We start from the raw sequence: 12,507 nt of genomic DNA, 5'->3' as shown, positions 1-12,507 counted from the left end.
GCTCATAATCAACACTGGAAAATATCAGCTTGGGACAGACACAAATTCCCTCTTTCCAAAAATAGCAAGGGGAAGTGATCTTGAAAGGGAGAAGATAACAATTGACTACCACTGGTCATTTCAAGAAAAGAGCTTCAGAGAACTCAGACGGCTTATGTTTTTAGTTTATTTGAGAGAGGAGAGATGACCTCACTATGACCTGGGACCTGTTTGCCCCAAGAATGATGTATGAATGGCTGGGCACAGGCAGTGTCTATCAGGGGACCTAGATGAAGAGATAAGGGTTTCCCCCAAATTTTGCCCACAACAGACTTTGGTATCTTTTATTCACAGCAGAGTTTTCCAAGTTTCTTTACAGAGAGGACTCATTAGAAGGGTTATCAAGTCATCCCAAGAATGAGTCCATCAGTGGGAACAAAAGGGTTGTCAAAAGCAAGAGGAGTTGTCCAAGGAGGTGAGATGACAGAGCCAGAGAGCAGCACCCACTTTTCAGCTTCTCTCTGAAGACCAAAGTAACCCACCAGGCCTCAGGGTCCACCTCAGAGGTCAAAGTCTCCTCTCCAGAGTCTCAGCCCTCCCATCAGGGGTGATTGTCATCTTTCCGGAGGGGGTGGTCACCTTCTCAGGGACTCCAGCCTTCCTTCCTGGGGGCATGACCTTCTGTCCAGTCTGAAGGTGCACGGGACCCACAGCTATCCCTCCAGGGCTCACCGCCAGATGGCCCACAGTGGTCAGGGGCTTCTCTCCAGGGCTCTCAGTCTTCCCCTCTGGAGCAGCAGTGCGCCTTCCAAAGGTCAGAGGGGTCCTTGTAGAGATCACAATCTCACCTCTGGGGGTTGTGGCCATTGTTGCAGACTTTCTATGAGTCTCAGTGGCCACAGCCTCTCCTCCTAGGGGCAAAATGCCCAAACCAGTGGTCAAATCCCTGGTCATAGTTGGCATTTCAGGGCCAATTCTTGAAGAATTCACAGCAGTTGAGAACCAAAGTTTTGGTGAAGGAGTTGAGCTGAACTCTAGAAGAAATCAACAGAAGAGGGTGAGACTCCTACCTCTTCCTTCCCATCCTGTCACTGGCAGAACTAGAGCTGCTCCAGGGATGAAGTACCAGCTCCCAAACCAGAATCGGAGGATTTCTGAATGCATCCACTTGTCAACACAGATAAAGTCTCAGCACACAGAAGCCCAGCTTCCCCACTTAAACGTATCAACAAGATCCCAGGCACCCATGGACACTCGGTGGGTTGGCTACATTTCCAGTTGAGTGACCCCGAGCAGAAGTCTGCCAGTTCTCTATGCTGAGCCCCTCACTTTGGCTGTCACACTTTGCACAAGACATTGACCCTGAGGCCTATTTCCTAACTTGTGGAATCCTCAGGAAGAATCCTGTTGTGTCCCCTACTTGGGAGGCACGAGGAACAAGGCTGAGTGCAAGGAGGTTGCCCTAGAAAGCATGTTGTAAAGAATTAAGTTGGAGTTTCATTTCCACCCCTGACTAGCTGTATTATCTTTCTGAGTCCTGGTCTCCTCACAAAATGAGGGTTATAGACCATCTGCAAGGATGTTGCAGATTTAGCATGCCAGGTTCCGTCTCCTAACTGCCAGTGTATATAATGTCATGAGTATAAGGATTATTCCTATTTTGTAGATGGGAAAACAAAGCTCAGAGGGGTCAAATGGAGCAAGCATCAAAACCAAGAGTAGAAAACAGACTGGCCTGGTATCAAAGCTTATTCTCTTCTTTCATTGTCATTTTGCACCAGCAAAGCCTTTAAATCTTACAGAAGGGACCCACCCAGTGGTTTTGCAACCACCAACCCAGCTTCCAGGTCATAGCTACTCACCGTCCTTCACCAGAAGATAATTCAACATGTAGACAAGGGGGAAAGGGCCAGTGCCACAGAAAGAGCCCATCACATCATCCAGGTCCAATGTCCACACCATGGCCCCCCCAAAATGCTCTCTCTTTATGAAAAATGCCTGAAAAAGCAGTGGTCAGTCAACCTGCTGTACTAGCCATTCTCCAGACTGAGTACAATGGCAAAATCAGATGGACTCTCAGAAGGCAATATGGTAGGATGCTTAGCCATGTAGCCTGTATTTGACTCTAGCCTCTATTGCTTATTAGCTATGGGATCTTGGGGGGAAAAAAGCTACATAAGCCTTGTGGGTTTTAATTGCCTTCTATGTAAAAAAAAAAAAAAAAAAAAGATAACATTTCCAACATATTTAGGATCCAGAGTTCCTATATGCACATATTACAACATAGGTTGAAGTGGAAGATACAATGCTAAGTGAAATAAGCCAATTACAAAAGAACAAATACTATGATTCCACTCATTGAGGTGCTTAGAGTAGTCAAATTCATACAGATGGAAGGTAGAGTGGTGATTACCAGGAGCTGTGTGAGGAAGGAGTGGGGAGTCATTTCAGTTTGGAAAGAGGAGAAAGTTCTGGAGGTAGATATGATGGTTGCACAGCAATGTGAATGTACTTAATGCTACTGAATGGTGACTAAAAAATGAATAAAATAGTCAATTTTATGTTATGTATATTTTGCCATAATTTTTAAAAGATTTTTAAATTCATACATGTAAGATATTTGGAGCAATAAATATTAAATATTGTCTGATTCCCCAGCCTGCTAATCACCGTTATCATCATATTAACTTGGAGATATTGCTTTATTTTTTTAAAAAATCATTTCAACATATCTTATGACATAGTGATGCTATAAAAGAGGAATAGAATGGACAATATCATAACTTTTACACATAAAAGAAAATGAAGCACTTTATCCATGATTATTAAACCCTCAGATATAACTAAATGGAAGTTGTTTAGCATTGAATCCAGATTTTCTTATTACCGTACCACAGTTCTCTTGTAAGACTGATGGAAAAGATTGTCACATGCAAATAACTACATGACTTGGCCAAATCAATTGGCTTCTTTCTGGGGTTTAATTTCCCCAAATGTAAAATAAGGAGGAACCAATTATTGCTAAGTTGGAAATTGTGAAGATTCTGACTTTTTTCCCCCACTTTTAGGCTAACAAGTTAACCTGTCAGTTTTTTTTTTTTTCAGTTTTATTTATTTATTTTCACTTTACACTATTGTATTGGTTTCGCCATACATTGACATGAATCTGCCATGGGTGTACGTGTGTTCCCCATCCTGAATCCCCCTCCCACCTCCTTCCCCATCCCATCCCTCTGGCAGTTTTATAGGCACACACATGCGCACATGAGTGCACACACAGACATACACACACACACACTGTACACACAAGGGTCTCATAGAAGCCAGAGGGAAACTATGTTGGAGCAATAAAGGACCAAGTTCTCACCTTGTAACTAAAGCTGATGGCATCATCATAGCCAACTCACTCTTTCCCCTTGAAGGCATATGGGACATACTGATCATCAATCCAGCGTTTATTCATTCCCTCAATGAAGGAACAAATCTGCAGGAGCGTCCGAACAGTGATCAGCTGCGTGGCGTTCCATGAAGAGAAGCACCAATAGACAAACTGTTCACACCTAGGAGTAAAGACTTCCTCTCTATTTTGGATAAATTCTTACTATTGCTTATTCCTTTCTCTAATATCCATGATGGATAAACAGGTAGAGAACCAAGGAGTGGGTGGCAGCCTTTAAGAAATCAAACTAGAGTTTGTAAATAATGTCAATACCAAACTACTACACAACAAACCTGAGTCTAGACCAAACCTGTACCTTTCTCAAAGACTTTTCATAAACAAGTATCTCCTTTGCTCATTAAACCAACATAAACTGATCCATCCAGGTATTTATCAAACTAACTTTTGAATCTATAATAAATGTAAAGACCTGAAGGCAGGGAGAAGTAGGTTATTGCATCAAAAAACCACTGACTGTAGACTGGGTACCCAGCACTGTGCTGGAGACAGTTTGCTGCAAAGATATAGAAATATTCCATTTGGGCTGCAGAAGCTAATATGGAAGTTATTATTTTTTTTGTTTGTTCATTAAAGGTGTTATCAAAACCTCTTTAACATTACGCCCCCTTGACAATGTCATCACTCATAATCATGCTTCATTGGATTAGCAGGGAAACATCTCCAGGAGCAGGCACAGTGCAGAGACTGGAGAGACACCAGCATCTCCATTACCTCCTCAGTCAAAGATGCAACTCTCCCTCTGGTGCCTGCTGTCCTTTGCCTAGGAGGTCCTTCCCACCCATCAGGATTCTACTGTGCTTCGTAGTTCTGCTCAAAATCCACCAACCCCACACCCTACAATCATGCACTTGGTGCCTCTTACTGTCTTCTCTTGTGTTCCACATTCCCCTGGATCCATGTCTTTTCCCCCTACTCAACAGCAAGCTTTGTTGAGATGGGGATTCGGGCATGGAATCGAGGTAGAGGAGAAAGAATCTGTGATGGGGGATGTCTTAGAATTGTCTCAAAATAATTGACTAGTGAGAAAGAAGGAGTCAGGAGCAGAGAAAAAAAAAAAGACTCACCATGAGCAGTTAATGAGTGAAGCTGGGTGAAGGGCATTTGGGCATTAGGGAGTGAGAGGACGTTATACTGTTCTTTTATTTTTGCACATGTCTGATTATATACATATGGTAAATATTAATTATGTTTATTTAGGACATATAGTAAGTGAGGATTGACTTAACTGCCATTTAAGAATCTTCTAAGGGGTGAAATATCTGCCCTGGGTCCATGGCTCTTTCAGGGAATGAGAGGATGCTATACTATTCTCTTACTTTTGAAAATATTTGAACTTTTGAAAATATATATATATCTTTCAAATATTAATTATGTTCACTTAGGCCATATAGTAATTCAGGATTGACTTAAATATTATTTAAGAATCTTCTAAGGAGGTATCTGTCCCTCTCCATTCAGACTTCACCCAGTCCCTCACCTCTTACAAAGGGCTCAAATAACTTCCCCAAAAGAAAAGAGAATATCCCAGAGACTAGATGTCCCTTACCACAGCAAACCACCTCCTTGTCCTATCTCTAGCCCTCAGTCTTGCCTTGGTCCCTTGTCCCTGCTTTGGCCCTGGGCTCGGGTGGGGGAGCCCTAACTCACAGACACAGGTTCCCATTCCCATCACCTCATAATAAGCCAAGAAGCCAGCTTGCTTGGTGTACTTCCCTGGAGATGCTGGTCCCACAGCTCCTGCCCCGAGCTCATTCTGAGAGGCTCTGAGGAGGTGAAAAGTACGTCCATAGGTGGGGAGCCCCATGAGGAGCTTCTCGGGGGGGACCCCAAGCTGTCGCCAGTAACTCATGGCATATGCCTGCAGGGAGGAAGAACCAATACCTCCTTGTCACCAAGAGCCACCGGCCTGGCTCAGGGGTGCATGTCTGGGCTGCCTGACAGCTTTCCTTTTCTTACCAAAGATTTGGGGTCTCCAGGCAGAGAGAACAGAGGGCTATTGTGTCCTGTGACCTTTTCCCAGCTTCCCTGTAAGTCGTAAGACAAGATGTTGATGAAATCCAGGAATCTATAAGGGCAGGAAAAGGAGGTATGGAGATCATGCTAGCTAGACTTTCACAGCACCAACTAGCTAACTAGCTGAACATCGACCACCCAACACCCCTGCCATCTCTGCCCACTGAGATGGGGACTGGGGACTGCCTGAGCCATGCCCCGCATGTGAGAGGCTGCCCTGGAACACACAGCTGGTGAGGGACAGCAGTGTGTTAGGACCTATGCCTTCCTGAGAGTATCCAAGGGGTCAGACCAGGAAACAAAGTGAACGGGATCAGACCAGGAAACAAGTGCAGCAGCTGCTAAGCTGCTGCTAAGTCACTTCAGTCGTGTCCGACTCTGACCCCATAGACGGCAACCCACCAGACTCCCCCATCCCTGGGATTCTCCAGGCAAGAACACTGGAGTGGGTTGCCATCTCCTCCAACGCATCAAAGTGAAAAGTGAAAGTGAAGTCGCTCAGTCGTGTCCAACCCTCAGCAACCCCATGGACTGCAGCCTACCAGGCTCCTCCATCCATGGGATTTTCCAGGCAAGAGTACTGGAGTGGGGTGCCATTGCCTTTCCACAAGTGCAGCAGAGGTCTGCATAAATGACATGCGTAATCAGACAGCACAAAAGTGCATCCATCTTTCTACTGTTCAAGGAGCCAGTGAAACCCATCCCTTCCAGAAAGCTTTCTAGATGGCGAAGTGTAATTGAGCCTTACCGAGTCACAGTGTAGAGGTTAGCATGGACTATCTAATTTAATTTTAATCTAGTTAATATCCTAATTACCATAATTGTCTCCATTTTAAAATGAAAAAATTGAAACTCACGCAGTTACTTAATTTGTCCCAAGTGACCCAGCTGGGTGAAGGTGGAGTCCTCAATCCTGCCTGGCTATAAGACCAACACTAGCCAACTCAGCTCACTGGATCTCTCACCTCTCCTGACACGCTGAACCCACTCTCCCTAAGGGTCATCACACACAGGAATGGCATCCTCTCTTGTATGTTGCATCTGCCTCACTTTTAACATCAGGAAACACTTGATTCTTGAACTTTGTTAGAATTAGTCCAGAACTGGCATGTCCAGAGAGATGTGAGCTCCCTCCATCTGGTTTTGTGACTTTGGCATGAAGACCTCTGCTCTGAAAATGGGCCCTAACTGGGCATTCCTATTTTTGTTTCAGAGGCAGTAGTTGGTAATTCACCCATCGCCTCTGTCACCCAGTGCACATCCACAGGGGACTCCAGCAGAACAGAGGTCAGGCCCTTGGATTCACTCCTTGAGGCCCAGCCATGGATGCTGCTGATATCTACCCAAAGGGATGCTGTGGTATGGCCTGGTGCTCCACCACTCCCCTCTGATCTCCTCAGGAAGTCTGGGCTATAAGGAATAATCCTTGTCCCCACCTACATTCATGCTTAACCCACCTCCCACAGGTGCTTTCACAGCAGGGCCGGAAGTCAAAGCTGGGCACCTCTGGGTTCTGAACCCAAGATGCCTTCTTCCCTCCAGTGCCCCCCACCAAACACCAAAGGAGCACCCACTCACCTGCCCAGAAGGCGTGCATCATACGCTTTCTGGATGACATGGGGGTCCCCAGAGACGGCAGCAGACAGCAGCAGCCTTGGGCACATGGTGAGCTGGGCCTCATTCTTGAAGGCCTGCAGGAGCTCCTGGGAAGAGAGAGGCAGATGAGAGAAATGGACAAAGCAGAGTGGAGTCGGGGAAAGCAGGAGTAATCCGGGAAACAATCTTCCACAATAACAGAGCCCCTGTAGCCAGGAGAGTCAGACACAGGCCCTGCCCACAGGTTCCCAAGAAAGGGGGACATGAGCCAGTGCGGTAAGTCGCTGAGCAGAGGGCCAGTGCCAGGGAAGCCAGCAACTCCATGGGGTGGCAAAAGAGTCACACACAACTTAGTCACTGGACAACAAAGCTGGCCCTACTTTAAGTAAGGAGAGAAAGGTCCAGTGGTCATGCACGGGGCTGCCTCTGAGTCCAGGGTACAAGAAGAAGAGGTCCAGACCATCGAAGCCATGTGTCCTCAGGAGGGCGATCACTGAATTGACAAACCTTTCCCGGTTGGAAAACGTGGACAGCATCTTGGTGAACCTGCAGGGGGGCCAGGGGTGAGGCCAGGAGTGCTTTCTGCATAACCGTGCTCCCCCCATCACTCCCCTGCAAGGCTCTTTGGTTCATATGTGACTGTGGAAAGGAAGGCAGAGCTTTGAAACTTTCAAACCTTCTTAAGTACCTTCCCAGCCCTGGACTTCAGGCTCCAGGAAGGATTTGCAAACCACACCTTCCCCTGCCAGATGGAAGCAACACTCAGCCTGGGGTGGAGACAGTGACTCAGAACAGCTCTGCCTTTGAAATGATCACTCCTGGCCAGGCACTGACTCTTTGTCCAAACAGATAAGGGGAGGGAACATGAGAAAAGGGCCAGCATTTCCAGAAAGATCTCTGAGCTAATGGGCCCCATAACATGGCACAAGAGGGCCAGGCTCTGACCAGGGGTTCTAGAGTCTTTGCTATTCTGTTTATTAGCTATTTGACTGTTCTCCATTTTTCCTAGTATTTTCTCTTCCATAGTGAAGACACTATTGGAAAACCTTTAGAATAGCAAAGCTGAACTTTAAGTAATTTGGGGCTAGTACTGCATGCAATGATTAACCAGATTCAGACCTTGGCAGGCTTGGTTCCATTACCTGATCATCATCCTAGCTGATCATCTCTCAGGAACACCTGGGTGAAATACAGTAAGTTACCAAAGCTCTCATTCGTGCTTTTTTCCTACAAATTTGGAATGCAAACAGCCACTTTAATCCTTTCCCCTAGCAATCATGAGATAGTGAGTGTAAAGCTGGCCTGCTCCCCTGACCCATCACCTCTACCTCATCCCAGAGAGAAGACCTAATAGCACAGACTCACCTCGAGGTGCCGAAGTTCCACCCCCCGATGGACAGCAGTGTTTTCAGCCCCCTGTTCTGTGATGAAGGACAGAGTCGGTGAGCTGGGAGAACAGTGGGAAGTAGTGGAGATGGGAGGAGGGGGAGGGAAAGGAGGCAGTGGGTGGAGTAACCTAAGGGAGAAAGGAGTGGAGCCCAAGATGGAGAAGAAGGATAAAAGAGACAGCAACCAGTCCACATATAGACCATCACACCCAGGACCCCAGGCTCTCTACGCCCCCCAAACTCCCCACTCCCGTGACATTCCCAGAAAAAGAGAAGGCAGCCTAAATTTTCTCTTCACTCACTTTTTTGGTCAACAAACATTTACTGAGCAATTAATACGTGCCTCTGACTGCTTTAGGTGCTTGAAACATAGCAATGAACAGATGGACAAGCTCCCTGCTCTCCTCTCTGGAGGCTGTGCTCTAGTGACATGGATTTTCTCTGCCCTTCTACAACCATGCACACAGTGACAGACCACTCCCTGCAGAGGACAGCCCAGGAGGCCTGGGGAGAGAACACTGAGCACCAGCTCTCTGCTGGGCGCTGACCCCGCCACTGGTGTACAAAGACCATAGATACCAGCCCTTCCCTTGGGGTTCATTTGCAGGTGACAAAGGGCAATGAAACACTAGCATTTGTGAAGCTTTTGTGATATGCAGCTCTCTCCGAAGCATTTGAAAATAGAATCCTGAGCACTGAGCTTGAAGGGTGAGTTGGGGTGCAAAACAGAGAAGAGAGAGGAGCATATTCTAGGCAGGGGCACAGCAGCCACAAGGCAGGGAGGCAAGGACGAGCTCAAACTGCTGATCAATGGGGAACTCCCAGAGCAGGGACACTATAGAGAGCCCTTGACAGGAGGAGGGACCCAAGGATCAGAGGACAGGTGACGACTAACAGAAGAAAAGACTTACTCCTCTTTACCTGTAAAATACAGCCCCCACACACAGTGAACACACCTCTCCTTGAGCTTGTTGAACTCTGGGTAGAGGATTTTCTCATCCAGGGGATCCTTAGGAACAATCTGATTGTTATTCATCGAGGCAAAGGCAAATACCAGGTGGGTGCACAGAAAGGGGTCCAGATCCCGGGGCAGGATCGAGGCAGGGCTGGGCCGACTGAATGCCCAGTTGGTGAAATAACACACCAGCTTGTGGGCAGCACCTGGCAGGGGACAGCAGGCATTATTGATAGAAACCAAGTGAGGACGGAGCTCAGCATCCACAGAGTGGTGTTGACACTGCCCGAGAGGCTAGGCTACTGTAACTGCTCACACATACACACACACACACACACACACACACTCCAGAGCTAAAAGGAGGGCAGGTCCATCCCCCACTGCTAGGGTCCCCCGGGGAAAGAACGCCTCATGAAACCCTGGTCAGAATGGATCCGAGAGTCTGGATCCTGGCACAGAGAAGACCCAACAGTGACAGAATCCACTGTTGAGCCAAATTGGGTCAATGATCCCCGACACAGAGCCAAGGTGGGCACAGGAGACACTGGATCTGGAGCAATTCTCAGTGGACACTCTTCCCGGCTCTGGAGAGGACCAGTTTCCTCACCATCATGGTGTTCCAGCACAAAGAGCAGCCCTGCAGGAGACAAAGGAAGAAACACATGCAGATTCACGGGTACACCCAGAGTGACACACCCAGCTCACCCTCCAGCTCCCACAAATGCAGACACACACACCTTTCCCTCCTTCCTCTTCTCTACACAGAGTGGGTGAAGCCAGATCTAGCTAAGCTCCTTCCCACTCCAATATACTCTACATGTAGACACACAGGCTTTGGGACAACCATGACACTGAGAAGTCCCAGCAAAGGTTCCGGGCCAATGGTTCTCAACCTTGGAAGATAATGTAAGCATAGTGACTTTCTGGCTCCTCCCACAGACATTCTGATCAATGGGTCTGAAGTGGAGGCCAGGCATAAAAATACTTAATGTGCAGCCGGTGAGAACCACTGCTCTGATCACTTCTCCTTTCACTGTGTCCTGTCCACCTCCACCTAACCCAGGCCCCTGAGGCCCAAGATGCTCCTTGGGTACCACAGAGACAACAAGCTGATGAAGCCCAGCACCTCCTGAACTAAGAGACATTTGGGAGCTGGGACCCACCACACTCACCAACCCACAGTAGCAGTTTCCCCATCTCTGTGGTCTGACAGCTGCAGGCCTAGGGCTGGAGCCCCTTTATAGGAGATACCCCAGGTACAACTATGGGACAAGCCAGCCACACACACGCAAAACCAGGAACAGTGATTAATGCATGGCCGCCCCAGAGTCACAGTGACCCCAGCATCTTCTGTCCTCCCACCCAGCGGAGCCATAGCTCTGAGATCCAACAAAGCAACAACTCCCTCTGACACTGGCACAGCGGTGTCCACGACCAGCCCTAGTGAGGGCAGGGCCATGCTCAGCCCCTCTTCCTGGAATTCAGCCCCACATGGACTGAGTACAAGGAAGAAACACTGAAGGGCAGCAGTGATTCTGTTGTTATATTAGTGGTTAGGAAAATTATGTAATGTAAAGCTAAAAATTCCCAACTATGGACTCAGGAAGGGGAAAGTTTGAATCGCAGTGTCAAAAATTAGAAGTTTTAGCATCTAGGGCCAGTTACTTGGCTCTTTGAGCTTTAGTTTCTACACTTGTAAAATGGAGATAACACTTGAACTTACCTCATAGCATTTTATGCTGATTAAAGACATAGCATGTGAAAGACTTAGTTCAGTGCTTTGAAGTGTGGTGCTGGAGAAGACTCTTGAGAGTCCCTTGGACTGCAAGGAGACCAAACCAGTCAATCCTAAAGGAAATCAACCCTGAATATTCATTGGAAGGACTAATGCTGAAGCTGAAGCTCCAATACTTTTGCCACCTGATGCAAAGATCCTACTCATTGGAAAAGACCCTGATGCTGGGAAAGTTGAGGGCAGGAGGAAAAGAGGGTGAAAGAAGATGAGATGGTTGGATGGCCTCACCGACTCAATGGACATAAGTTTGAGCAAATTCCAGGACATAGTGAAGGACAGGGAAGCTTGGTGTCCTGCAGTCCATGGGGTCACAAAGAGTCAGACACAACAGAGCAACTGAACAACAACAACAAGGGCTCAGTGAAAGATAGCAGTTACTAGAGATGCCACAAGAGTTTGCCCCCAGAGCAGGATTCTCAAACTCAAATGCTGACAGGCAGGTAATGTAAACTGGTGAAGTGGACACAATAGAATAGCTCACGCTCCAGCTGATTAGAAGAATAACAGTGCTCCTACTGTAGAGCACAGGGAACTCTGCTCAATGTTATGTGACAGCCTAGATGGGAAGGGCATTTAGGGGACAGTGGATACATGATATGTATGGCTGAATCCCTTTACTATGCACTTGAAACTATCACAACATTGTTAATCAGCTATACTCCAGTATAAAATGAAAAGTTTACAAAAAAAGAATAACAATGCAAGCCCAGTGATACACTTCAGCTAACATGAAGTCTCTCAGTTGGGAGACATCAAAGATCAGTATTAACAGGGACAGCACTCTGAGTAGCCACTAATGTTTGCCTTGCAGTGAAATAGAACCAATACTTTGGAGGATTCTTCAATTTCTCAAGAGAAGACAAAAATCTGAATTTTTGAATGAGTCAATGATGTTTGAGCCAATATATGAGCCAATGGTGACACTGTCATGAGAGGGGTCATAAACCTAAGAAATATAACAAATGCAGTTCTGGACACCTAAGAGTCAATTTTTTAAAAACACAATAATAATATGAAGGATAAATAAAATAAGTATATAAGCAAATGTTTTCATGATCCACCAGTTTTCTTTTCTGCTACCAAGGTTCTCAAACCTTGAGTAGGTTCCATATTTCAGAGTGTGACCCTCCATCACAGGGACAAAAATTTTGTTATCTGTGTATCCAATACACCTGTCTTCTTAGAGATTCATACTGCTCACTTAATCCGCACACAATGGAGGGACTAATCAGAGGTCAATATAATAAATGCCACTGGGAAATAACAATGACTAGTGGTTTAATTTGCTTCATTTATAGTAGGAAGACCAGGAAAGTGTAAC

General features: G+C 46.6%; 1 protein-coding gene across 1 annotated transcript; it reads right to left on the bottom strand.

The window, feature by feature from the left end:
- Positions 1-546: 546 nt before the first annotated feature.
- On the bottom strand, positions 547-10,588 carry LOC128044699 (oviduct-specific glycoprotein-like). Its single transcript, XM_052637089.1, is given in 11 exon segments — positions 547-1,013; positions 1,842-1,977; positions 3,347-3,463; positions 5,112-5,297; positions 5,396-5,504; positions 7,031-7,155; positions 7,429-7,594; positions 8,414-8,469; positions 9,389-9,597; positions 9,999-10,028; positions 10,564-10,588. Coding segments are annotated over 11 exon segments (1,626 nt in total).
- Positions 10,589-12,507: the final 1,919 nt, after the last annotated feature.

The sequence above is a fragment of the Budorcas taxicolor genome, chromosome 3, assembly GCF_023091745.1.
Source record: "Budorcas taxicolor isolate Tak-1 chromosome 3, Takin1.1, whole genome shotgun sequence".
NCBI lineage: Eukaryota > Metazoa > Chordata > Mammalia > Artiodactyla > Bovidae > Budorcas > Budorcas taxicolor.
This window is presented reverse-complemented; position numbering and strand designations above follow the sequence as displayed.